Genomic DNA, 27540 nt, shown 5'->3' with positions numbered 1-27540 from the left:
ATCACAAACAACACCATGAAGCCTATATATATGCATGCCACTGAAAGAAAACACACCCAAAGGACATCCACTAAGCACCAAATTGAACTGGGAAGTATGAACACAACTATAAAAATTATGATCTCTCTTAGGCATTTCATCGATCACTTGTAAGGCGTCATCAAATATAAGTTAGTAACAGTTTTATAATTTTAAATTTTTTCACTGAATCTTCTTGAAAACATATAAACCCACATAAAAACAACTAATTTATTAGATTCATACTATTAATATGATTAACGTTATGTTAGAATCGAAAATTTTGTTTTTTAACCTAAAAATCAAAAACATGAGTAGATGAAAGAATGAAACTTTAAATCATGTTTTTCATGAAAAACTACATTGATTCATACTGAACATCAATATAAAGTAACATGTTTTTAAGAAAAACACAAAATTGTGTTTTAATTGAATTAACCTGTTTTCAAAAATCATTTTTTATGGGAAAAAAAACAGAGCCAAAAAAAGATGATGAATTGACGTTTCAAATGCAATCAATGGATGAAAATATGTAATATCTATTTCAGTTTTACCTTATCGAATCAGAATCTTCAGATTATTAGTTGAATTTATGATCAAATTCTTTGCTTCATGATTTACGATCAGATTGATAATTGAAGTAACTCGTAGCCCAATCCAATGCATATGTTTTCAGCCCAATCAATCCATTTTAAATTACATGGTTAAACATGAGCCCAAACTCATCCCTTGTTGATTTTGTTTTGTGACAAAAATGCCCTTAATGAGCTCGACTGGTTGAGTCCTCGCAGTCCTCACCGAAATTAGTGTGTACTCACCGAATCCAGACCTATAAGTCATACGGGTTTTACATGTTATATGGTTAAGTTTAATGGCAAAAATCTTACAAAGTTACGGTAACCAAAAAGTGTGTTAATTATGATAATACCATTATTATTTGAAAAACCTTAAGGGGGTTATATGTCATTTTCCCATATATATAAGTCATAAGATAAAAGATTAATTCAAAAAATTTAAATATTTCTATCACTTATCTATGAAAAGCTTAGAACACTAGGGCTCTAGCTCTTCATTCCGTTCTTTACTTATTTACACTTCGTTTATCTCCTACAAAACCCTAAAACAAGAAAATAAACCCATCAACAATGGCGAAATGCTCACTACTTTCACTCATTCTTCTAGCATTTGCTTTGGTTCAGTCGAACGCCACCCAAAACCACCCATCTCCGCCATCAGCAGCCCCGGCACCACAATTGTCAACACCGCAATTATCACCATCTTGTGATGTTCTTTTGTTCAAGATGATTGACTGCTTACCGTATCTTACAAAAAGATCAAAAATGGCTAAGCCTATTGAATCTTGTTGTTCAGGGTTTTTAGAGGTATGGAAGCTTGATTCGAACTGCGTTTGTGATGCTTTGAATGGCAGTGTTGAATTAGGATTCCAATTGAACATGACGAGAGTGTTTCATGTTTCTTCTGTTTGTGGTTTCCCACATGTTTCTCTTGACAAATGTATACGTAAGTTTTTTTCTTCCTTTTGTCGTATAACAATATATCATTATTCATGTTAATTATTTATGGATATAATGAATTTAAATATCATTTAATTTGTTATATATGTAGCAATTCCTTCGGTGGCAAAACCGCCGGTTCAGCTTATAAAACCATCTCCGGCGATAACTTCAGCTCAAGCCATGACAACGAGTGATGCGGATTCTTCTTCACAATCAAACTTCTTCAAGATTCTTATTAGTTTGGTAGTAATTTTAAATTTTCTAGCACTTAATTTACCAATATAACTTTTTAGATTTTATAGGTTTTTTATTTAAGTTTAGGGTTCATAATGTAGATCATTATCTAATTTGTGTATTCAGTTGAATTTTAAAGTTTTGCTTACGGGATTTATATCAAGTTATCAACCCATAATTATTTTTGTGTTTGTTATGTTAGCTTTATCATTTCCAATATATACTGTATTTATTAAAAAGGTAAATTGTTTATTCATACAATAGCTTTATCCTAGTTATCGCGCGTATAAAGTCTTTATATATAACTTATTTTGATGTTTTGCTATGTGTTAAAAACTTCTCATCCACCTTTATCATCAATGATGATTTTATTTGGAAAAATAATTTTATAGTAACATCGAAATATGAAAAGAAAATGCTAAAATGATCTTTTAGAATACATTTTATTACAGTTAATAATCTAAATTTGATTATTAAACAATACATAATTAGTTTCAAAGTACACATCCAAAATACCCTTAATAAATACTACTTTAGATCAATAACTTTAAATTTAATCATGATCTATGTGATTCTTTTCTTTATAGATAACACATTTCTTTGGGTTATATTTATATTTTGGGATAATGAATTAAAAGGGTAATATATTTTTTGATTTGTACATATTTTGTCACTGAGTTTTTTTCGTCCACATTTACCCATTCAACTTGTTAAACCGTACACATTCAGTCCTTATGACCGATTACTCCAGGTTAAACGGGAAAAACGACTTAATATGTACACATTTAGTCCTTAATATTTTGGTACATATTTAGTCCTTAATATTTTTTTGTTTCAAAATAAGTCTTTTTTGTTTTTGTACTCATTCAGTACTTATGAATGATTTCTTTAGGTTTTTCTCACGACATCTTACGTGGGACAAGCATTGATGAGGTGTTTGGGGCTGTTGATGCTTATGTCTATCGCGATCTCGACAGCTTGGTTGCGTAGGTCTTGTGGTTTGGCTTAGGTCTTGTATTCTGAATGTCGTAACTTCTTCATACAATAACGATTTTTATATTCACGTATTCGTTTTTTGAGTCTACTACAACTTTCGTTAAGATTACTCCCATTAAAATATAATATATTTTTACTTATGATTTTATAAAAAAAACATTCACACATGCATTCATAAAAAAATGTATGGATATAAAGATCGTAAGTAAAAATATATTATTTTTTAACAGGAATAATCTAAATGAAAGTTGTAGTAGACTAAAATACGTACACATGGATATAAATATCGTTAAAATCTGAGATCTTATGAAGAAGTTATAATGTTCAGAACACATAAGCTAAGCAACCAAGTAGTCGAGATCGCGATGGACATAAGCATCAAAAGCCCACAAACACCTTATTAATTAATGTTCCACGTAAGATGTCGTGAGAAAAACATAAAAAAATCATTCATAAGTACTGAATAAATATAAGAGTAAATTACTGAAATCGTCCCTGTGGTTTGGTCAAAATTGCACGTTTGGTCCCTAACTTTTTTTTTGCACTCGGATCGTCCCTGTGGTTTGATTTTGTTGCGTTTTTCGTCCCTGTGGTTTGATTTTGTTGCATTTTTCGTCCCTTGCATACATAAAGTTAGGGACCAAACATGCAACTTTTACCAAACCATAGGGACGAAAAACACAACAAAATCAAACCACAGGGACGACCCGAGTGCAAAAAAAAAGTTAGGGACCAAACGTGCAATTTTGACCAAACCACAGGGACGATTTCAGTAATTTACTCTAAATATAAAAACAAAAATAACTTATTTTGCAACAAAAAAAATTTTAAGGACTAAATGTGTACAAAAATATTACAGACTAAATGTATACAAAATAAAAAATATATTACCATATTAAGTTATTGGGATTTTCTTGTTGGGTTTTGAGCATTCTAACACTCCTAAGTGTACATGCAACCCTAAATACATTGGATCTATGTTTTCTCTATTATACATGCAAATATGAACTTTCCAAGGTATTCATCCTAACTAGCATAATAACATTGATTCATATGAATATATCAAGTTAGAATTACATACCTCTTTGATGTAGAATGACTTCATGAAGCCTGAGTGCCTAGTGCCCCAAGTGTGACACCTCAAATGGTTCACACAACACCAAATACACTTGGAATAACTTGAGAGAACATACACACTTCATGAAAATCGGCTAGCCCTCATGTTCATCCAATAGTGGCCGATTTTGTCAACAATAAGATGCTTATATAGTTAGTGACAATTAGGGTAAGCCCTAATTGTCATGGCTTTCCATTTCCTTGGATCCATAAGTTCAAACATACCATGGAGCATCCATGGAGCATCTTATGGGTTTTAGCCCAACTTGACAATCCATGGAGCATTAGCCCACTATACAATTATGGGTGATTTACACAATCAACCCATATATTTAATTAGTCTTCTTTCGATCACTTAATTAATTCTAGATTAATTCTTGATCAATACTAATTAAATAATCTTATTAATATATTATAACTTATAATATATTAACAAACCTTAAGTGCTATTTCTCTCATTATAGTCTATCCAAATGCATGATGTCATGCAACCCAAATGGACCATGCCGGGTCGGGTCAAGTCTTACCAATTATAGTTATGGACTTAGACATTAATCCAACAGTCTCCCACTTGGATAAGTCTAAAACTATTATTGCGTATGACTTCAAGAACCGACTGGCAATCGTAGCTCTCAAAAGCTTCCGTCGAACTCTGACCTTGTCGATGGTCTCTGACCTTTGTCAATGACTTGTCCATTAGATAAGTGATCATATATTCCTCCATTCTAAATATCATATGGACTGAGACATGGATTATAAATCATTCTCTCTGTCCATTTGTTGTTTCCCGATTTCCGATTTATGACGACTGACTGATTGAACAAATCAAATCAGTCCTGGCTTGGCCAAGCACTCACATGTGTCATCGCTAAATCATCGAGGGGCCCACAGATATCGCTTTTATCCCGAAGGTAAAAGGAATGGATAAACTTCGAGTCATATGGCTTGTTCTACTACTTGTTGAATCATACACAAAGACACGTTTTATAACATCGAGTTACCAATGCGTTTTCGTGCAATCAATGTATAACCAACTCATAGTAACAACTCATATCTCTAGGTTTGAAAAATATAAGATATTATCGTCTCATGATCACTCGTGATAAAATCCATGAAGTGATTCAAATGAGCGTGGGTTGAATCCAATACTCAGAACTTATGAGCACTCATGAGTGTTGTAGCACCACTTTGTCTAACATCTTAGACCTCTACAAGCCAACCCATGACAGTCTTGATTCATATCTACTTCCAACATATGACCGACTGTGGATGGTTTGAATAACTTAGTCATTCGGGAAGAATGACCTAGTTTATTCTGGAAGTCAAAACATGCAAAGTGAAACACAAGAATAATTGAATCTAATATGGTATCAAAACCTATGAATATAAATAAACCACTTTTATTTATCACCATACTGATTACTCATTATTCATTGTTTCGGTTTTATCAACTTTATACCTGAATTAAAAACACTAGTTGTCTCATGCTCCAAGCATGTACACTATGTTTTTCTAAACAATAGCTTTGCCATACACCAAGTATGCACTCTATGTTTTTCTATGATCCTTACTTTGTGAAATAAACCAATTGAACATAATTTCAATGATTCTAATTTCACACTTCCAAATCCTTATCGAAAAATGTGAGAATTTCAAATTCCTATCATTTATCGAAATCTGTTTAGATTTTAAACTTATATGCACTGACCCTCCTGTAATGAATATATACAAAGTCACAAAGACTTGTCAACTGTCATTATAAGGTATTCCAATGGAGATCAACTCCATGGAAACTAAGTCTCATATTCAAAATACATTGCTTTGAACATGCTTCTTGCATTAAGTTTTCTAATCTTACACAGATAACTTCCACCTATGGAGACAACTCCATATTCTCATTTTGGCTATCACTTCTGAACAAGAGATGCCTCTTTTCAGAATATCTCAATATGGTCCTTCCAAAATTAGCACTATACTTCCAACTGTCCCTGAGCAACCAATCTTTGGTAAACCTTAGATTGTCCTCGACAATTGCTTAATCCTTTTAGTCATATCCAATTCTAGACCTTTTCCCTTCTTAATGCCTCCGGGCATTTGGAAAAATTTAGAAAGGACAAATATCATAGCACATGCAATCGATCATGTACCCAAAGCAAATGGGACACGATTCATGATGTCTCACATAAAGACATGATTCTAGACCAGTCTTTTGCTCCAATAATTTTATTTGCCATGTTTTCAAAATTTGACTATAAAGAGGGATGTCGTAATCATAATCGAATTTTGAGAACGCAATATATAGAATTTCCTTAAGTTGAACCAATCCAACATGAAATTCATATATATATATATATATATATATATATATATATATATATATATATATATGATTAAGGTCTCAATCTAAGCCTTTAGAACTGAAATGAAGTATATCATCTCCCTTAATTATAGCAAAACAACTTTTTCAACCCCTGCAACTTCACGAATTGAAACTTATGTTTTCTATAATTAACATTGCTAACTTGCAACACTAACAATAATTATCATGCTCCCACTAACATGATGATTATTAGCATAATACTTATGCTCCCACTAGCTTTGACACGTAGTCAGAAATCAGTTGGACTTCTAGAAGTCAATACTTTACTGACTTTCTTACCAAAGTTCAGATTTCTGAGACGAGATTGCCTTGATAAGACTTTATCAAAATCATACACCTTTCCTTAGATAGCATGCATGTGTGTCTAAACAATTTCAGAACTATGAAAAGGGATGCCGTAATCATAGTCTCAATTGTTTAGACCTTTTGCCATCTGCTTCAAATCTACTTGGAGGAAGTGTTTCCTCACCATCATTTTCATGAATCGGAGAGAAACCTTATGACCCTTTGATTTTATGGTGTATGTGTTCTTATCCATGTGAATCGTCAAAACCATAGTCACAAGACAAGGATAATGGCAAATCCAAACACATATGGACTGAACTCAATCTTAATTTCTTACCACCTGGCAGCTCAAGGGCCTGCCATTGCTTCCAAGTTGTTATGCAACCAACTGAGAACTCTCAGAACTCATATGCAAAGCCAACTTTAACTGGAATGGGCACAGAAATGTCAACACGATAGGTTATAAACCTCTAGTCGTGTGCTAGTGATGAAATACAGGTTTTATTCTTGATTAGTTCTTGAAACTATTTCATGATCTTTTATACTCCCACTGTCTTCTTGACCTATAAGACTTTCTTGTCAAATAAGCAAGAGATAGTGTGGATTCTAATCAAGACAAACACTTCACACAATTGGCCTTAGTTGGTCTTTGTTTTATCCAAAACATCACAACTTACACTTTTACTCTTACATTTGACAAGTGTTAATAAACCTTCTTTAAGATATATCACTCAAGTTACAATCTTGGAGTATGACTCTAAGAATTGTTTTGGAACGAGGTATGACTCATCTTCTTGATTTAACCATTTCAACAATTCATTACTCCTCTTCTTAGCCATAAAAATGCACTAAGATATCCTTAGAAGACCAATTGTGATATGGTTCTTTAATCATTAAGATGATCACAAAACATGATACTAAAGTACTCTCCCATCTTTTCAGATTTGAGAAACTTTTATCTTTCTGCCTAATTTGATTCTTCTCATTCGTTCTACCATACATCGAGACTTTTCCAATGCTTCAGAATTATACTTAAACTTATAAGTATAACCATATTTACTAAACTTTAGTAAATCATGACGAATAGTCTTATCGATCTTTGTGGTGGACTTGATCAGTGCACCAGAACGTGTACTTGATCCCTTAGTCCTTCACTTGACTCACATATACATGTGAACAAGGAATTAGTCTTAATTTTCCAAATATGAAAATTCTCATTCATCATACTATTCAACTTGCATGATTCCAAGTTTCTATCCAACTGAAGCCTTGAGATCAGAATCTTTCCTTATTTGGTAAATTATGACACTACCACAAACGAAAGAATCAAGTCCATTTTTTTCAAATATTGCTATCAATGGAATCATATAAACAACCATTTTTCACAAATGCCACTTGTAAGGATATTTAAAATAAATATAAAATTAAAACCTTTTATTTTATTTCAAAACTTTGCGGAAAAAACTTATCCTTACAGTGCAAATGCATATGAAAAACTTGTTATCTATTCCTAAGCAATATATCATAACTCCTAAGTAACAGCTTCAAAAATTCTGATCACCAAACCATGCGATCGAAATCCATCTTCGTGATCAGAATCAACATGTACTTCCTTTAAGTTTCTTCACTTTTCTTTGATTCTTAAAGCATCAACATGTGACCTAGTCACATCATGTAATGAGAATCTTATAATAGAAACTTAACAGAGTTAGATAGTGGACTTTTATCTGAAGAAGAGTCAAACTTCTTGACTTGATCAACCTTATGATCTTTCAGGTAAATAGGCAGCTTCGCAATCAATGCCCCTTCCTTTTGGCAAGAGAAACATATGGACTCTTTGGGAATGGTGTACTGGACTATCACAGACTTGCCTTTCTCTTTACCATTTGGTCAACCGGGTTGACTATGGCCAATCCATTTCCATTGCGAAGAGAATGCTTTTTCTGGGTATCCAATGTTACCATTGTCAATTTCCATTGAAGGTTTTGGGAAGTTGATCTACTAATCAGATTTGCTCTGCCAGTGCTCCAAATCATTGCTGATTAAGCACCCCAAAGCAAATAGATAAGATCATTATGGGTCATGTCATAGTCCTTTACATGGTAGTCCATAAGGAACTTACTATGTGACTTAGAAAGTGATTGAGCATCCAACTTTCTTAAGACTTTGACACCCAACTCTCCCGGCTTGTCAATATGTGACTTCATCTCTAAGATGTGATCACACATAGACCTTGATTGCCATTAGGGCTTGAGTGACCTTGAACTTGTGGGTTAGGGAGAATAATTGGAGGAGGTGGAGGAAGTAAAGTTCCAAGAGATTTGGGAAGATCATAGATGTCTGAGCTAGACAACTTTTGGGAGATATTCAAGATAGTTGATTTAAAGTCCTTAATATAACACCCAATATGAAATATTAAGGCTAGGACCCAACACAATATTTTATAACTTGGAAGAGGGATGCCGTAATCCAGGCTATAAAATATTTGAAGGTAGGTGAATGACGATTCACCAATTTCCACCACGATAAACGAAATGTATTATTAGGTTTTAATTGGTTTTGAAACTCCTAGATTCTTTTGAGATTCATTGAACTTTTCAATGGCATGTTTCAATCTCGAGTGTGCCCTTCAGGTTTTGTGACTGGGATGTCGAGGATCACAAAACAAGGTGTGAAGTAACAATGCAAATATACTTGGTACCCTTAATATTTACCCCTCAATCGATGTGCCGGTTAACCACACGAGCTCCACTGATACTATGATAAATATTAAGTTACCATTTGCCTACCTTGTTAAATCCAGGTTAGAGTGCCGGTTAACCACACACGCTCCACTAACGGTTTAAACAAAGTGCAAAGTGTAATTTCATGGATTAGCATCTTATTCACATTTTCCTAAGTAACTAAGATTGGGAATTAATAAAAGGTTTAGTTACTTAGTATTTATCATTAATACTTTTAATGAAGGGAGAATTATAGTCCTTGTCCTACCTGTTCGGCTAACGACCCTCCACTAGTCAAGGAAGCGGTGGGTGAGAGTGGACACCCATTAAGCTGTCATTTTATAGGCAACAACCTTATACCCCCCTTATAGACCGGCTTCGTGAATGAGGCCTACTAATGGTAAGACTGACTTGCTCTTATACACACACACACACACACACACATATATATATATATATATATATATATATATATATATATTATTAACTTATAATATTATAAAGTATAAGGGTTGAATTTTAACTTTTAAAATTCTAAGGCCTTAACTTGGAATTAAAGTATTCATGAGAGAAACTTTACAAATTCCAAAACTTGAGGGCAAGCTTTGAAAATATTCAAAACTAATTAATTCCATAACTTATGAGTTTAGAGTAGTTTTAAATAAGAAAACTCTTCAAGTTCCATAACTTGAGGACAAGTTATGGAAGACTTTAAACTATTAAAGAATGTAACTCTTCTTCTTTTGTAACTTATGGAACTAATTAAGGTTACATATTTTTATTATTTAATGAAGTGACTCTTGAACCTCCATAACTTGAGGACAAGTTATGGAGTCATAAACCATTTAATGAGGACAAGACTCTTCATTTTGTAACCATTGCCAACTTTTATGAGTTTTAAGAAACTTTAATGTGACTTTTCATGTAACTTGAGGACAAGTTACACAAACACATTTTAGAATCCACTCTTAGATTAAAATGGATCAAAGACACATAATCAATCAACATTTTCTATTAATCTAAGCAACTCATATGAACAAGATAATTGGAATCAAACTTTTTCATGTAATTAGCATAACACTTAAACTAATACAAAACATGAATCTACTGACAATTATCTTTGAAATTGGATTAGTATGAACATTACCACATAAAAAATAAGTTTATAAGTCCAAAAACAGCTTATGGTAATGTTCCTAGTCCATTTCTAGCCAAAAAACTCGAAGATATGCTGTCAGGGGGTCCAACTCGTCGAGTGCATGAACCAACTCGACGAGTTGGATCGTTTTGAACACTTTTAAGGCATGGACTCGTCGAGTCCCTTTATGGACTCGGCGAGTCTGCTGTTCAGACAGCAAAAAACTTCGATTTTTAAGCAGATTTTGCAAGTATAACAAGAAAACAAGCCTAGGCTCTGATACCACTGTTGGGTTTTGAGCATTCTAACACTACTAAGTGTACATGCAACCCTAAATACCTTGGATCTATGTTTTCTCTATTATACATGCAAATATGAACTTTCCAAGGTATTCATCCTAACTAGCATAATAACATTGATTCATATGAATATATCAAGTTAGAATTACATACCTCTTTGATGTAGAATGACTTCATGAAGCCTGAGTACCTAGTGCCCCAAGTGTGACACCTCAAATGGTTCACACAACACCAAATACACTTGGAATAACTTGAGAGAACATACACACTTCATGAAAATCGGCTAGCCCTCATGTTCATCCAATAGTGGCCGATTTTGTCAACAATAAGATGCTTATATAGTTAGTGACAATTAGGGTAAGCCCTAATTGTCATGGCTTTCCATTTCCTTGGATCCATGGGTTCAAACATACCATGGAGCATCTTATGGGTTTTAGCCCAACTTGACAATCCATGGAGCATTAGCCCATTATACAAGTATGGGTGATTTACACAATCAACCCATATATTTAATTAGTCTTCTTTTGATCACTTAATTAATTCTAGATTAATTCTTGATCAATACTAATTAAATAATCTTATTAATATATTATAACTTATAATATATTAACAAACCTTAAGTGTTATTTCTCTCATTATAGTCTATCCAAATGCATGATGTCATGCAACCCAAATGGACCATGCCGGGTCGGGTCAAGTCTTGCCAATTATAGTTATGGACTTAGACATTAATCCAATATTTCTAATATGTGCCGTAAGGGCACATATAAGAAGTATTAATTATGAAAATATTACCATAATTAAATTTGAAATACATTTACTATGGAGATTATTAATCCACTTCACATTTAATTATGGTAATATTTCTTATAATTAATGTATTTTATAATTAATTATGGTAATATATATCATCAATTAATGTTTCTTATATGTGCCCTTAGGGCACATATTAGAAAATCCATAAGTTATTTTTACCGGCTAACCTGGAGTAGACGGTCATAAGGACTAAATGTGTACAGTTTAACAAGTTAAAAAGGAAAATGTAGACGAAAAAAAATTCAATAACCAAATGTGTATAAATCATAAAATATATTACCTTTTTAAGTCATTATCCATTATTTTATTTAAAAATACCCTTAATTAATTTACTCTAAGGTCAATAACTTTAAAAGATTATCACATCAATATTATATTTATCATCATTTAATCAATAATTTTTTTATGCATCTATCATTTGGTAAATATCTACAAATTACATAACGCTTCAAATGGATTCCAAACATTTTAAAACAATTTATCCGTTTGGTACCACATAAGACATAAGATAATCCAAACTTATTTTTTAATGAGAAAATTACAAATTTAGCCAAATACATTAATTATTTTGTGTAAAATAGTCAAAAAAACCCAAATTACAAAAATAGTTCTTAAAATCGCAGATGGATTAAACCCATCTGTGATTTTGCCCTTCCATCTGCGAACTTACAAGTGCCTAAAGCACAGATGTGCGTTAGCAGATGGAAAAGTCCATCTGTGATTTTGTGAAGTCCATCCGCGATTTCGTGGGATCTAGTATAAAAACGTTTTTTTTTTTTATTTTCTTCATTTTTCACTCTCTTTCTTGGAAACTCTCTCTCTTTGCAATTTCCTTAGAGCTATCATGGATGATATCATTGACGATTTCCTTAGAGAATTTTTAAACAAATTTTCCAAAAAAATAACAACAAAAATGATAATTTATTGAAAATGTTTATATATAATAAGGTTGTTTTATAGTCAAACCTATCAATTTCATATTAAAAAAAAATCACAAAATCGCAGTTCAAAATGAGAGGAAACCGCAGATGGACATAGTCCATCTGTAATTTTAGGCTGAAAAATGAGTATATATACAACGGGAAAAAAAACCAACTGCGAACGTACAAGTGGCTAAATCAGCTCTTTCAAAAAAAAATGGCTAAAACATGTCTGTGCTTTAGCCACTTGTACGTTCGCAGATGGCATGACGAAATCGCAGATGGATTATACCCATCTGCGATTTTAGTGGCTAAAAATGCAATTTTTGTTTTTTTTTTTTTTGCTATTTTCCACAAAGTAATCAGTGTATTTGGCTAAATTTACAATTTTCTCTTTTTTAAATTCCGTTTTTTCTCTTTTTTAAACTCCGTTTCAGCTGCTAAGCACTTTTACAGAACAAAACAAAAAAAAATGTTTTTAAATAAGTAAAATCCCAAACACTCCTAAATAAAAACGAATATGCACAACAAGACCAACATTTATTCATAACAATGCATATGGTGTCACAATAGCTTATATCAGAAATACAAAAAAACACTACAATTAATTACTACTTACCAATACAAAATTTACCAAAAATGTTACTCAAAACTTCTTCTGATATATCTTCTCCAGTTATCTCCCCAAGTGCAATTGCAGCATCCCTCAAATCTATAGTCCAAAAGTCAAACGGAAGGTCATCCTCCATTGATGTCTTCAATCTCATTAAAGCCTCCTTTGTTCGTAGAAGCTGCTCACATTGTCTCTGATAATTCATCAACAAAAATTACCGAGTTAATTTACATGTTGTTTCCTTTTTATTCACAAAATGACAAACTTCAAAACATTTATCACAAAAAAATACAAATTATTTCATTTTTTAAAAATATCTTTTTAAAAATTTGGTCACTTTATCCAGACCTGGTTCACGGCCCACTTCCTTCCACCTGAAGGAATGTTTTGTAGGCCCACAAGCCCAAGAACTGCAGTCTCCAAATCTTCAATCCCTTCACCCGTAATCGCACATGTATAAATATACTTATCAAAAGTTTGACCAATTGCGTTGACCAATTCAGAACATGAAAATTGGGCACAATCGATTTTGTTGATTGCCAATATCATCGGAGATCCAGAACCACCCTATTTTTCACCACAAATTTTTAGTGCAATATTTCGTAAATTTTAAAAAGAATAAATTATAGTAAATCAATAATGTAGATAAACTCTATATGTATTCAAATAATATAAATATATGGAAATAAGACACGAACTTTATTTTTTATCTTATCGAGCAATTTGGCATCTTCTGTGGTCCATCCATCAACAGCACTAATCGCCATGATTACAACATCAGCGCCCATAGCAACCGCTTCTGATCTCTCAACGCCTGATTTTTTTTTTTTTTTTTTTAAGTCATAAATTAATTCAATATCAACGAAAAAAATTCAAAAGATACAACAATTAATAAAGGATAATCTCTCACCTATCTTCTCAACAATATCATCAGTTTCTCTGATTCCAGCTGTATCGAGTAATGTAACTGGGATTCCATGAATTGTTACATTGGCTTCCACAACATCTCTTGTTGTTCCAGCAATGTCTGTAACTATCGCTCTTTCACTCTGTAAGCTAATTTATAAATACCCTTAATAAAAAATAATAATAATAAGATTATTTTCAAATTCATAAAAGATAAAGAAACAGGGCCGAATATGGAGATACCTTGCTCCATGAATTGAGCAGACTAGATTTCCCGACATTTGGGCGACCAATAATGGCAATCTGTAAATAACTCCAATATCAAATATGTTTTGAGTAAAATGTTTTGACATTATGTTTCAAATATTCAAACGACACCCAAAAAAGAAAAGTGTTGTACTAAAAAAATTTGTTACTAAAACCACGATACTCTTAAAAATTCATGGTTTTGGATAAATTTGAGAAGTTGTATAGTTTTAATAACGAATGCTACAGCATACCTGTAATCCCGATTGCAAAATTTTGTCATAATTAGCTGTTTCCATTGCACTTTCTACATCATGTGACATTTCATGAATCTTGTTCAAGATTAAATCCATATCCAATGGTGGCATTTCATCATCAAAATCCAATCGGGCTTCTATTTCTGTAAGCAACTCAATGCATTGTGCTCTTAGTGATTTCACAAGTGAAGAAAAACCACCCTATTTATAAGAATTTTAATGTTATTTGGAGATATATCATATAAGAGTGATAGAAAAATTGAGGTTTAAAAGATATATAAAGATGCCTGAATTCCTGCTAATGCAGCATCAGCTGCAGCCATGGATTTGGCTGATATGAGTTTTCCAACATCTTCTGCTTGAGAAAGATCTAAACGACCATTTAGGAATGCACGAAGGGTGAATTCACCTGATTTGAGGAATGGAATGGAATGTAAATATATGGTATATGGAATTGAACGGAATTGGAATGGAATGGAATTGAATTCCAACTTAACCTGGTTCTGCAAGCCTTGCTCCAGCTTCTAGACAAGCTCTTAGAACACGATGTAAACAAACATCACTTCCATGACATTGTAACTCCACAACATCTTCTCGTGTGTATGATCTTGGAGCCAACATTGGAATCGCTAAAACCTACAAAAGAAGAGAATTCGATGATCAATCTAAAGATCAACAGTTTTGAAAAAAGGAGGAGAATTTAAAACATTTACCTCGTCAACAACATCGCCATTAGAGTCAACGACCATGCCATATTCTACCACATGACTTGTGGGATTCCAAGAAAAGTTTTTCTTTTTCCTTTTCTTTGATGGACGAAAAACAGAGCTGGCTATGTTTACTGCTGATGGACCAGATAACCTTACAATGCCTACTGCGCTCGCTTGCCCACCTAAAGAAGTAACAATGGCAGCAATCGTACTACTTGAATTCGCTTCCGGGTCTGGTGGGTTTATGCCTGGTGAAGTCAACCCGACCCGTTCATCTTTGTTTAATATCAAGGTATTCTCTGCAATTGACAGATAGAAAGCATTGTTTATCAGGAAAGATACTAACTAATCGCATTTTGGCGACTTGAGTAATCAAAATTGGAACCACGTATAGGAAAATAGGCATGTAATTACATAAAACATCGAGCGTTCAGTAAAACATAAGATTCGTCATGGAGGGTATTACACAAATCAATCTATTTGCGCACGCACATGGAATTTTCGGAAGAGAAGTTGGAATTACAATAAAGGGGATTGAAAAAATACAATTTTTTTTTATTGTAATGATTGGTGCATCCTACAAATACAATTAAGGGGTTGGGAATATATAAAAAGATTGTGCAGCATAGACATACCTGTGGAAGAGAAATGGGGATTTGAGGCGGATATGGGTTTAAGGGGAGAGGAAGAGAGGAAAAGAGGTGATAGGGTTTTAAAGGTACGGATTATGGCTATGGCTGTGGTGGAGGAGGTGGGTTTAGAAGAGTGATGGTATAAGTGTGTGAGGAAATGGCGGAACACAGGAAGAAGAGCCATGGCTAACCCTGGTTTTGGAGCATTGTTTGGATAGAGGGGTGTTTTATGGGCAACCCTGGTTTTGGAGCATTGTTTGAAGAGTCAACTGAGTTGATTTGCTTCGGGCTTGTTTTTATGGATTGAGATCTATGTAAGTTTTTATAAGTTTACTCTTTTTCTAATTTAGGGTGATTGATATTTTTATTTAAATCATTTATTAGTTTATTGTGTTTCTCATCATGCTAATAAGGCTATTTAGGATTACGGGTGTTCAATCTTATATTTTGCTAAGGTAGGTCTTAGCCCCAATTCTAAAAGACCTTATATTCTCCAATCTTATATTTTGCTAAGCTACGTATTAGGGCCCTAATTTTAAAGGACCTTATATTCTCCAAACTTAACCCAATATTAATATATCACAAATCTCAATTAGTTTGTTACTAATTGTATATGTCACATCATGGTGAACGATTTTGATTCTTGAAGACAAAATGCATGCGGGACATTAGTGCGATTTTGAAAATTGAAACGCTATATTTATTTTCTATTCTTTTATCTCGATTCTCAATTGTTCAAATCCTCAACGTCAAACGATATGTGTTTCACTTCTTTTCTAGTTTTCTATTATCTATTAGGGTTAGCCGATTCGGGTTAATTATTTTCAATTATCCATTGTTTACAGAATATTGATTTTCAATTGTCAATTCTTGAATACTTCTGTGTGGATTTTGTCTTTGGAATTTTTGAATTTGGGTTGGAACGAACTCAAGGAAGCAGTCAGCGAGTCAAGGTTGTCAAGCAGCAGGTATTTCCATTAATTCATTACTTCCAGTATTTTGTTTGTTCATTTGTAGTTGTCTTGTGTTAGTAAGTGCTCAAATTTGTTATTAACGAAGCTTCGCTCAACTCCACTATCGAATAAGATGCAAGCAAAAGAGTTGTTAAGTGGGAACGTACCAGTAACAACCGTCGGGTCTTGGACTGCTTCGCCTTGACCCAAGGTCAGGACCCTTTCTGATCCTTCCGCTCCTTGATTGTTAGCTTTGGGGCAATTACGTCTGAAGTGACCAATTCCTCCACACCCATAGCAGGTGTGACTGGTCTCATCATTGGTGTTGTTGTTAAGGTTGTTGCGATTGTTGTTGTTTTTGTTTAGCTGACAATTCTGTCGTGGATAAGTTCTACAGTATTTGGTGGTGTGACTCTTTTGGTTGTATTTCTTACAATGCGGCTCCCGGCAGGCTCCCTTATGATGGAAATTGCACTGGTTGCATTTTGGAAGACTTCCAGCATATGCTCTCGCTGGTGTTGATGTAGTAGGGGTCATGATCGCATGGACAGCAACAACATGTTGCTTCTTCGAGAACCCTTGAGTGGGCTGTCCCTTTCTCTTACTTCCAGACTTCCGCTTCCTGTTCTTAAGCTTGGGGTTTGGAGTGCCTTGATAAGCTGTCACTTGTTGGTTTCCGTGCTCGTTCCTACGGCTGGAGCTGTCGATGCTATTTCCACCTCTATTGGTGTTGTTTGCGCTGAGTTGTGCCATAGCAGCGGTTACTGCCGCTGTTACAGCAGCTTGGAATGTAGCAGAGTCCATCTGCAAGAGCGGTGTCTCGTGGGTGTGCTTGTTATTTCTATGGGATGACATTTTCCTGCTGCATGATGATAAGCCAGATCGTAAGTAGTGATCGTCATTCCTGGTTGTACTCTATAAATTTCGCATCTTGTCGTATGATTCTCATTGTTTCCATCTACATCCCTATGATGTATTTACGGTAGTAGGTAATCGCAAATTTGGCACGATAGTTACGTCTATCCTTAGAGTATATGGGTTGTTTTTGGTTCCGAGATCCTTAAGTATCTAGCGGTTTCGAGGGTTCGGTTGTGCATATAATTGAATTTATGCTATAACATGAAATAAAGATAGCATATAATTGTTTCATTGGTAAGTACCGTCTTAGTACACGAAAGAGAGTCATATCAGATAGTAGGGGGAAAAGAAAAGGATGATCCTAATCGTGGCGGAAAGTGTCTGCTGGTGGTTCTGATAAAGTGGATGCACCTCGGAGACGAGCTACTTGTCGCTCGGTATCTCGTAGTCGTACCTCCCAAACTAACTGTCTTTCTCGGAAGTCTCCGTTCACTTCCTGTGTTTGTCTCTCATCTCTCTCAACAGCAATCGCATTTGGTTGCCAACGTCTCAGGTGCGCCGGACCATGACTGGGAGGGCCCAGTCAGCTGGTCCTCTATTACTAAGATCAAAGAGACCTCGGTTCCTACCGTAGTATGGTCGTATCCCCTGCTGGTGACTCCATCTCAAAATATCGTGTGCCCATGGGGCGTGGGGCCATCGGGGCCCATACGATAAGCCGGTACTCTGGCTCTGTATGGAGGATTGATGACATCGGATTCTGCATCCGAGTAATCATCATCATCGCCCTCGAGCTCTTCCTCTTCGAGGTTCACTACTGGCTCGACGGGTTCATCTGTAAGTTCTACTTCATGTTCCTCCTCTGGTTCTTCCTTTGAGTCTTCTTCTGGGTCAAGCCACCCTGCATTCCCCTGACTAGGGAAATAGGGGTCTCCTGGCTAATGATGCCCGTCTATAGTGTATTGCACGAAGGGGTATAATTACTAGAAACAAATAGCACACCAAATACTCCTATGGTATTTAAATTTTGTTTAGGTTTGATTCTATAAGCGCTTTGGATAAATAAATGGTAAGTTTTTGATTCATTGTCCATCACAATTACTCCCGAACACATGTTGGTCGTATTTTGAATGAATGTAGTTGATCAGGCTACATTCACCCCAATACGACTACATAACTGCCCAGGTTTAATAGTGATGTTCAAATCCTCCAAAGACTTTTACTGTTCTTGTTGTGTTATTACTCTAAAATGCACACATAAGTATGTATTTTAATTATTATGTTCAGAGTAGTTTAGTCCCATTGTATTTATAGTTGCATATCTTGTATGGTTAGATATACCAGTTCACTATAAACAATGCTCTGATACCAATCTGTCACACCCCCGAACCAGACGGCGGAAACGTCCGGGGGCTCGTGTGACTAACAATTGAATAATAATCACAATGAATATAAATGAAACATAACATCATCATTACCATCCATAATATGATACAACTGCCATTGTTTACATCAAGTACAATCTTTTAAATAACATGACCAAAACTTTCAATGTATGATGTTCGACAGTACACAAAACAAAATCCCCTATTCTTGTTGATTCTTCTGCTTAACGAGTCCTTGAGAATACAAGTTATTTTGAAAACGTCAACATATATAATGTTGGTGAGTTCATAAGCATGTTTGTGAAAATGATTTGTATAACTTTGAAACCACCAGAAAATCCTATATTTTCTGAAAACTGTTTAGTATGTTTGTGTCAGATCTTGTATTAATGCATGTATGTTATTGTTTATTTGAATAAAAGGGAAAAGAGAATGTAGAGAGAATGTAAAGAGAATGTAAAGAGAATGTAAAGAGAATGTCCCCAGACAACCCGATGTTGTCTGTAAAAGAGAATGATGTCATACCAACCCCCGAGGTTGAGTACCAGTACGAGTATGTTTCTGAGTAATCCAAGAGGAAAGAGAATGTAAAGAGAATGCCTCCAGACAACCCGATGTTGTCCGTAAAAGAAAAGGCTGCCATACCAACCCCCGAGGTTGAGTACCAATGAGAGTATGTTTCTGAGTAATCCAAGAGAAAAGAGAATGGTCTTCCGTAAACTTCATAACGTTAATTCCTCTAAGTGAGCCGTCATAACCATACTAAATAATGACAATTTCGCCTGTCTTGGCGTTGTTGGACGCCGATGGAAAATAGAATAAGGTTTTCGTCACCCTAGACTGAGTTAGTCTAACTGTAGCGAACAGCTCAGGTGTGGGGTGTCATCCCCGTATAGATCTATACACAAATCCCCGCTCTCCCTCCAAGAGACTCTGGTTATAACTACAGGCTACGATCGTACACTTAATAGGTGTCAACCAACAAAACTCACTAGATCCTTAATCGAATTTACGCGAAGAAAAGTATAAACTCATTCCAGGCCCAATGAACCATGTAAGTGAACCACTAAGGCATCACTAAACATGTAAATCATTTCAAGGCCCAATTGGAATGAGATTATATAACATGGGCCCGAAATATATGTAAAAGGACAACTAAGGCCCATTTCACATGTAAGGCATTTACAGGCCCAAATAGCACGCAAATAGTATCCAAGGTCTGTCGCACATGTTAATGGGTCAATGAGGCCCAATAAACATACAAATAGTATTCAGGACCCATCAAACATATAAATGGGCCACTAAGGCCCAATAACATGAAAATGGCAAAATTTAGCTCGTTTGTTATTGTATTGTTCGTTTTAGCCCAATTATTTACCAAAAAAAACATAAAAAGCCCACTTTTTGTAAAAATGACATTCCTGGCCCAATAATCCAAAAATTTACAATTAAGGCCCAATCTTAGTAAAAATAACACTTTTGTCCACATTTTGTTTAAAACTTGTATTTATGGCTAGTTTTTGGTAAAAATAACATTTCTAACCCATTTTTGTCAAAAATATCATTTTTGGCTTGATTTTCGTGAAAATACACATTTTTATGGTTTGATACTTTTCTGACCCGGTTGTTGGAAAATTTGTAGAAAAATCATCGTAAGTCGAAATTTGGATCCGTAAATTCTGGAAGTTTGGAAATTTTGTCTACTTTGTTCACAATTTTTTTCATAATTTTTAATGGCTTCTAACAAGTGTGAAATTGCTCACCTTCACAGGCTGGTCCGAAATTATTTCAAATCTGATAGGCAGTTTTGTAAAATTCGTCAAACATTGTAGAAAAATCGTATGAAAACGTGAGAGTAGTCATTTTAAAGGTATAAACCTGAACTTTTTGCATGTAAAACAGTTTTGAAAAATATTATCATTTACGTGGTCAAAACAGTTCGATATTGGACCAAAACGTTTCTGTGAAGGGCTGATTTTTGAGTTTAGTTTATAGATCTTGGAACACAACACTCATTTTTACTATTTTAAGTGTATAAATCCCAGATATACTAGTTTACATGTATTATATGTGATAACACAAACTTTTCTCAAGGTTTTCATGTAGATCCAAGTGATAAACTTAATATTCTTAACATATTTTTAGATTTATGAAGTAAATAACACATAATCACCAAATAAGTCATGAAAAACACACATATTCATGCATATACACATAGATCTACATAAAGCAACTTGTATTCTCCCCCAATACCAAGTAAAAATCGAAAATAGGGGGTATGAACTCACCTTGGGGTGATGGATCGGTTTTGGTGAAGAAGTGGAAGAAGATTTTTGATCCTAGCAAGCTTTCTTGAGTAGATCTTGAACTTAGATGGTTCTAAGAACATGATCTACAAAAATATGGGTGTAAGAGGAGATTTTTGAAGAGATCAAGAAGTTAAATCATAGATCTAAGTGAGAACTTACCAAAGTTGATGATCTAGATGAAGATCCTCTTGAAACTACACACCAAAACTCGAAAATTTAGAGGAATGAGGATGAGTTCTTGAGAGCTTTCCTTAAGAGATTTTGTAAGTGAAATGAGTGTGTGGTGGTGATTTTTGGCTCTATGGCCGAGATTAAGAAGGAGGGAGGGAGGATGAGTTGGTTTTTACATGTAGGATCAAGGTTAGGTGCATAAATGCATGTTAAACAATAGTATGAATAACTCATGGTTATTAATGAGGTGGCACTACACTAATCACCCTCTTATCCTCTCCTTTTTTATATATAAGTGTTGCTTGGGCCGAGAATGGGCTAGGAGAAAAAGGAAGTGAGATAGTTTGGGTCATTCCTTGGCCTAGCTCAAAATCATGAGGCTCAAAAATATTTTTCGGCCCATTGGGCTCTCTTTGGTGTTCACGGCCCAACATAAGCCCAATAGTGTTAAATTTTATGGATGTGGGTCCATTTAGAGCCTATTTAAGGGTTCTAAGCCCAAAATAGTCAAACTGAATGCTTATTGGTCCATTAGGCCCAATAAGAAAATCCTAGTCCATCATAAACTTGAAGCGGGATTTCTAAGTTTTTCAGCCCTTAGTTGAGCATATGAGATGTATTTGGATGAGCATAGAGTATGATATTCGCTTAGAGTACCAGTTATTATACTAGTTGAATGATTATATGAGAGTGGAATTTCCTAGCAAAAATGCTAGTTGTGACATATACCATTAACATTATAGACACGGTGTTGAGGTTGAGACTAAAGTGGCGGAAAGACAATGGTGCATACTGTAACATCCCGACTCCCAGGTATAATACTTAATTAATTTGCATTCATAATTTCAGAGCAACTCGCCGAGTTGGATGCCCCAACTCCCCGAGTAAAGGAGTTAATGGCCGCGTGATTTTTAGAGGCTACTCGACGAGTTGGAGGACCCCAACTCGACGAGTAGGTGTTGAGTGAGAAAACCCTAATTTTCAGGGTTTGTGTCCTATTTAAAGGACCTTAAGCCTCCATTTCTGCCTCCCTTATCACCCTACCACTCTGTGAGAAACCCTAATCGAGCTATAACCTTGTATGAGAGAAAGAGAGGCTAATCTTGTGTGTTCTAGTGCACTTTTGGAAGGAGGTTGGAGAGCATCAAGGCTTGGAATGAGGAGGGACTTTTGGATCCATTGTTTTTCAGTGTTAGCTTCTGTTTGGAGGTAAAAAGCTACCACCTTGATCATTTCTTTTGTTAAATCTCTTTCTAGGGAGTTTTAGGGTTTTCTCCCATCCATCTTTTGGGTATTGAGTCATTTGAGCATGACATGAATTTGGAACATCAGATCTGGACCGAATGAGGTCCCTTGAGTCCAAAGATGTGACAAACCGAAATTTATATCTTGTAAAGTCAACCAATTCAATCAAAAGTCAAACTTGTTTCTATTACCTTTTAGCCTTGCTAAGAGTCATTTTATGAGTTATAAGCCTTGTACACTTAAGGATTGGATGTTTAGAAGTGTTAGCTTAAGATCATTGAGTTGCAATCGAGCCGGAAACTCCATCAAAAGGAGTTCACGGCCACAAAATAGGTTCACGGTCGTGAACCCATCTTTGGGCCGTGAACAACTCCTATATATATGAAGTTGGCTCATTTTTCTTCACTTCTTCAACTCTAGCCATGAACACATCCTTTATCTCTCAACTATCTTCAACCGTGAACACTTTTAAAGGCCTAAAAAACGTATGTATCTCATCCATCTTCTTGTTGTCCCTTTAAAACACTTGATTTCCACCTTTGATTCAACACCCCTTTGCAAGATTCTTCAAGAGTTCACGATCGTGAACCCTTCATAGGGCCGTGAACCCTTCATAGATGCAAGATTGGACCGTGAACCCTCTATCTTTGGCTGTAAACCCTTCATAGGATCAAGCTTCGGCCGTGAACACATCATGTGTTCTTAGGCTGTGAACCCTCCCAAGGCCGTGAACACTCATTGTTTGGTCGTGAACACCTTTCAACCAATCATTTGTGATTCTAACACTTCATTGAAAGTGTTTCCTAGTTCCTAAGGTTGTTTCCCTTACATGTTAGTTGTTATATACACTAATTGTATACATATATGTGTTATTATATGCTTAATAGGATCCGTTTGTGCTCGAGACTTCACTTGGCATACTTAGCATCCTATATCGATCTTTCATTTGAATCACTCACTACAGTTGAGTTCATACCCCTACAAATGCTTTTAAATGCTTTTAGGGGGGAATACAAGTAGAACACAATGAAATTGTGTTAACCATTTACATGTGAAAACAACATCCAAAAGGATTTCTTATACTCAAAACTTGTTAAAACTCTTTTAAAGCTTTTATAAACTTCTTTTATATCAAATCATATTCGTCTATCTATTTACGTATAAGTATGCTTTAACAGACTTAGGACTATTGCTAGATACCTTGACTCCTGTTCCTTGTTTGGTTGTGGGCTTGGGGTAGGATCACTAGTCCGAATGTCGGTTAAATCATAGTTATACTTATTAAATACATATATGAATATTAAACCCATTTTTAAGGATTATACTTAACTTAGTTGCTTGGTGAGTAATTGAGTCTTTCTATAAATCAGTAACAGTCAAACTATCATACTAGTAAACTATAATAGGTATAGTTTAGAGGATTACTACTTACTACTTCTAAAACAGTGAAACGTACAAGAATTAGTACTTACATGAATCTGTTCTTACATGATTCAGTTCATACATGAGTCAGTTCTTACATACTATAACTAGAACAGGAAGGAACATACATACTATAACAAGAACAAGATAACAATAATGTGAGCCACTACTTCATGGCATAGCAATATACTTGTTGTGTCACGTTTTGTAACCAGAGTCTCCTGGAGGGAGAGCGTGAGTTTGTGTATAGATCTATATAGGATTGACCATCTTACACCTTGTTGCTAGCTACAGTGGGACCTGCAGGTCTACGGGTGACAAATGTCATACCATTTCGATGTCTTTTGAACGTCGTGTTTTATACTAGTCAATCAAGCATGGTTATAACCTCATCACATTTTACCTTAATTTAACAAATTGGTTTTAAGGTAGTTAGTACTTCAGTAGTTACTTTATTCAATACTACTGTACATCTTCATTTTTCCCATTACATTCATATAGTGATATTCTCACATCGGGTAATGCAAACTATTTTCTAGTAAAGATAGTCATAAACTTGGGAAAAACATACATTTTTACGAGAGAACAAACTTACAAAACAGTCGGGTCTTGGTAGAAGACTACTTTCCATTTTAGTATAAAATATAGGATTTTCTAGGAAGTATACAAACATTTACATCAAAACACTTACAAACATTTTCATCAAACTGATGCAAACATTTGACACAAAAATACTTATGAACTCACCAACTTAAATGTTGATCTAATCTTTCAAAATAATGTGTATTCCCAGGTCACCAGTAGACAGGTACAGATGGCCAGGTTTTGAGAAGACGTAGCATATTCAAGACTTGTCTTTATTTTGATTACATATTTTTGGTGTCTTACAACTTTACACAGAACACACTTGTATTAACTATATTATTAATGAAATGGATGATGTTGTTGCTTGTTTTACTATTTTGCATTGTTATAATACTGAACATGACGTCCTCCGCCCCCGAACGTTTCGGCCGTTCTGGTTTGGGGGTGTGACAAAAGATCCAAGCTTTATCAGGCTAGTGACAAGCTTTTATGCATTAAACCCCATATAGAGCTTATTATGGCATTTCGAGCCCTAGATGCCATGCATGGAGGTAAAGTTTGCAGCTTTACGTGGTATTTCAGCCTTGGGAGGCTAGATCTAGAGTATGGAACATTATTTCTGCTTAGAATTGTCTAAATGAGAATTGGTCTAGAGGGACTCGGCGAGTGCATGAGCCAACTCGACGAGTTAGCTTGGGTTTTACCCGATAGTCTCGACGAGCTACAACTCGGCGAGTTGACGAGACAACTCGACGAGTCACATAGATGCACTCGGCGAGTTTATTCAACATAGACTATTGACTTGAGCGTTGACTTTCGTTGACTTTTAGGGTTTGGTCAAATGTGGACCTTGGAGACCATGGAGGGGTAAAATGGTCTTTTTCCCCTTTTCGAGATCTAGTAGAAGAGTTAGCTTGGTGGTTATTACAAATTTTTTATTAGAGATAATTATATTATGTAGGCGGAGTCTAGACTGTTCGTGGGGTACTAGATCTACTTGCTTACTTACGAGGTGGTTCTTCTCACTATACTTACCTGAGTGGTAATACTGTATGACCGGAGGGTCTTATATGCTTATATTGTGTTATGTGATATCGTGCACTTGACTTTGTGATTTATGTTGTATATTATTCTGTGCTTTGTTAGTTAGGACCGGAGGGTCCAACCCGAGTTGTGAGACCGGAGGGTCCTCACTGGAACACATGACCGGAGGGTCCTTATCGAGTTACAACCATGAGAGGCTAATTGTTGCGTGTGGTATTTTGGGGAACTCACTAAGCTTTGTGCTTACAATGTTGTGTGATATGTGTTTCAGGTACTTCTCAGGATCGCGGGAAGACGCCGGCTTGATTGTACACACTTGTTGCTAACTGTGTTGAGGATTCTGGGATATTATCAGTTGTTTGGTTGATTTGTGTTTTTGACAATTGATACATTATGGTTTTGAGAACATGTGACATTGGGTTTTTACGTGATATTAAAATGAAAATTTTGTTTGAAAATTTATGGTAGTTGGTATCAGAGCCTTGGTTTGAGGGATTCGGATGTACTTTCGGGTACGTTCGGACTCAAACTGAGGATTTGAGAAAAAATTTCTAAAAAGAAATGATTTTTTTCAAACGAGTAAAAGTTTTAAAGAGAAACGAGGTGGAGCAGTGTGTACAATCAGCCAAAGCCCGAACGATGATTTCCCAAAATACCATTATTTGTTTATATTATGAGATATTTATGAGATATTAGAGCTGCATGCTAGAGAATAGGCTAGATACTTCAGAAATTAGGGATAGAGTTGCCTGATTCATGATGCCTTAGCCTAGGGTATGCTATTGATTGATCTTATTTGTTATTTACCCTGTGTGTACTGAGTAAGGAGAAACATAGCAGTAATCTTTAGAGAGAGTTTTGAGTGATCTAGGAGAGGTGCCTATATGAGCATTTAGGTATCTACCGAGAGAGTAGTTGAGATCCGTGAGGGATAGAGTACTGTGAATTAGGATCCTACGAGGAGAACTTGGGACGACTACAGGTTGGTGTGGAAGGTAGTATTGGGCCCGTACTACTGAAAGCACCGGATCTGTATGCGACTCAAGTAAGAATCTTAGGATGTTAAGGAATGTGTAGGGGTGGGTAATCGAGTGTGTGTGTGTGTGTGTGTATTGAGCTAGTCTCTGATGATTTTGTGTTTTGCGTTTTAGAGACACTATGGTGATTACCCGCAACAACCCTGGGGGCAGTGGTACCAATGATGAGGAGATCCGCAGGATCATTCATGAGGAGGTGGCCGCAACTAGGGGTGTTCAAAAATATCCGTATCCGAAATTCCGATCCGAAATTCCGAAATTCCAAATCCGAATTATCCGAAAAATCGGATATCCGAATTTTCGGATATCCGAAATTTCGGATATCCGATTTTTCGGAATCAGAATTGGATAGTGTTTTTCAGATTTTTCGGATAATTCGGATATCCGATATCCGAAAATTTTGATTTTAGTTTATACATTATATGTTATTTTAATCACATATGTCTTATAATATGAATGTTAGTAACTAAAACATATTCATAATACCCTTAATTAAATACATATATTACTTCATATGCCTTTCTAATTTAAAAATACGTTTTTCTAATATAAAAACTTTCAAATTTGAACAAAATTACAAATTTTCGGATATCCGTTTTGGTATCCGAATCCGTATCCGAAATTTCGGATATCCGAAATTTCGGATACGGAATCGGATACCAAAAATCAACTATCCGAAATTTCGGATATCCAAAATTCGGATATCCGAATTTTTGGATATCTGG

The 27540-nt window shown here is 35.2% G+C and overlaps 2 protein-coding genes across 2 annotated transcripts; one reads left to right on the top strand and one right to left on the bottom strand.

The window, feature by feature from the left end:
• The first annotated feature begins 1163 nt into the window (after positions 1-1163).
• On the top strand, positions 1164-1837 carry LOC145122387 (non-specific lipid transfer protein GPI-anchored 23-like). The gene is made up of 3 exons (XM_079057991.1): positions 1164-1539; positions 1645-1778; positions 1829-1837. The coding sequence occupies exons 1-3, from the start codon at positions 1164-1166 to the stop codon at positions 1835-1837; spliced, it is 519 nt and encodes a 172-aa protein (XP_078914117.1).
• Positions 1838-12963: 11126 nt separating this feature from the next.
• LOC145122707 (tRNA modification GTPase) lies at positions 12964-16085 on the bottom strand. The gene is made up of 10 exons (XM_079058274.1): positions 15810-16085; positions 15178-15473; positions 14962-15100; positions 14752-14873; positions 14462-14665; positions 14205-14264; positions 13966-14104; positions 13754-13869; positions 13404-13622; positions 12964-13248 (listed from the first exon to the last, which is right to left on the bottom strand). Exons 1-10 carry the CDS (start codon positions 15988-15990, stop codon positions 13054-13056), a joined length of 1671 nt encoding a protein of 556 aa, XP_078914400.1. The 5' UTR covers positions 15991-16085; the 3' UTR covers positions 12964-13053.
• Positions 16086-27540: the final 11455 nt, after the last annotated feature.

Source organism: Lactuca virosa, chromosome 6 (genome assembly GCF_052849685.1).
Source record: "Lactuca virosa cultivar CGN04683 chromosome 6, Lactuca_virosa_CGN04683_v6, whole genome shotgun sequence".
Taxonomy (NCBI): domain Eukaryota; kingdom Viridiplantae; phylum Streptophyta; class Magnoliopsida; order Asterales; family Asteraceae; genus Lactuca; species Lactuca virosa.
The sequence above is the reverse complement of the archived record's forward strand: the minus strand, read 5'-3'. Positions and strand labels throughout refer to the sequence as shown.

What these genes read in the sequence shown, in the direction of transcription:
- LOC145122387 (XM_079057991.1), top strand. Translation starts at nt 1,164, where the DNA reads ATGGCGAAATGCTCACTACTTTCACTCATTCTTCTAGCATTTGCTTTG. An exon ending in TTCTCTTGACAAATGTATAC is followed by an intron (nt 1,540 to 1,644) that starts GTAAGTTTTTTT and finishes TTATATATGTAG; the next exon opens with CAATTCCTTCGGTGGCAAAA.
- LOC145122707 (XM_079058274.1), bottom strand. Translation starts at nt 15,990, where the DNA reads ATGGCTCTTCTTCCTGTGTTCCGCCATTTCCTCACACACTTATACCAT. An exon ending in ATGGCGATGTTGTTGACGAG is followed by an intron (nt 15,101 to 15,177) that starts GTAAATGTTTTA and finishes CTTCTTTTGTAG; the next exon opens with GTTTTAGCGATTCCAATGTT. An exon ending in TCGATAAGATAAAAAATAAA is followed by an intron (nt 13,623 to 13,753) that starts GTTCGTGTCTTA and finishes GGTGAAAAATAG; the next exon opens with GGTGGTTCTGGATCTCCGAT.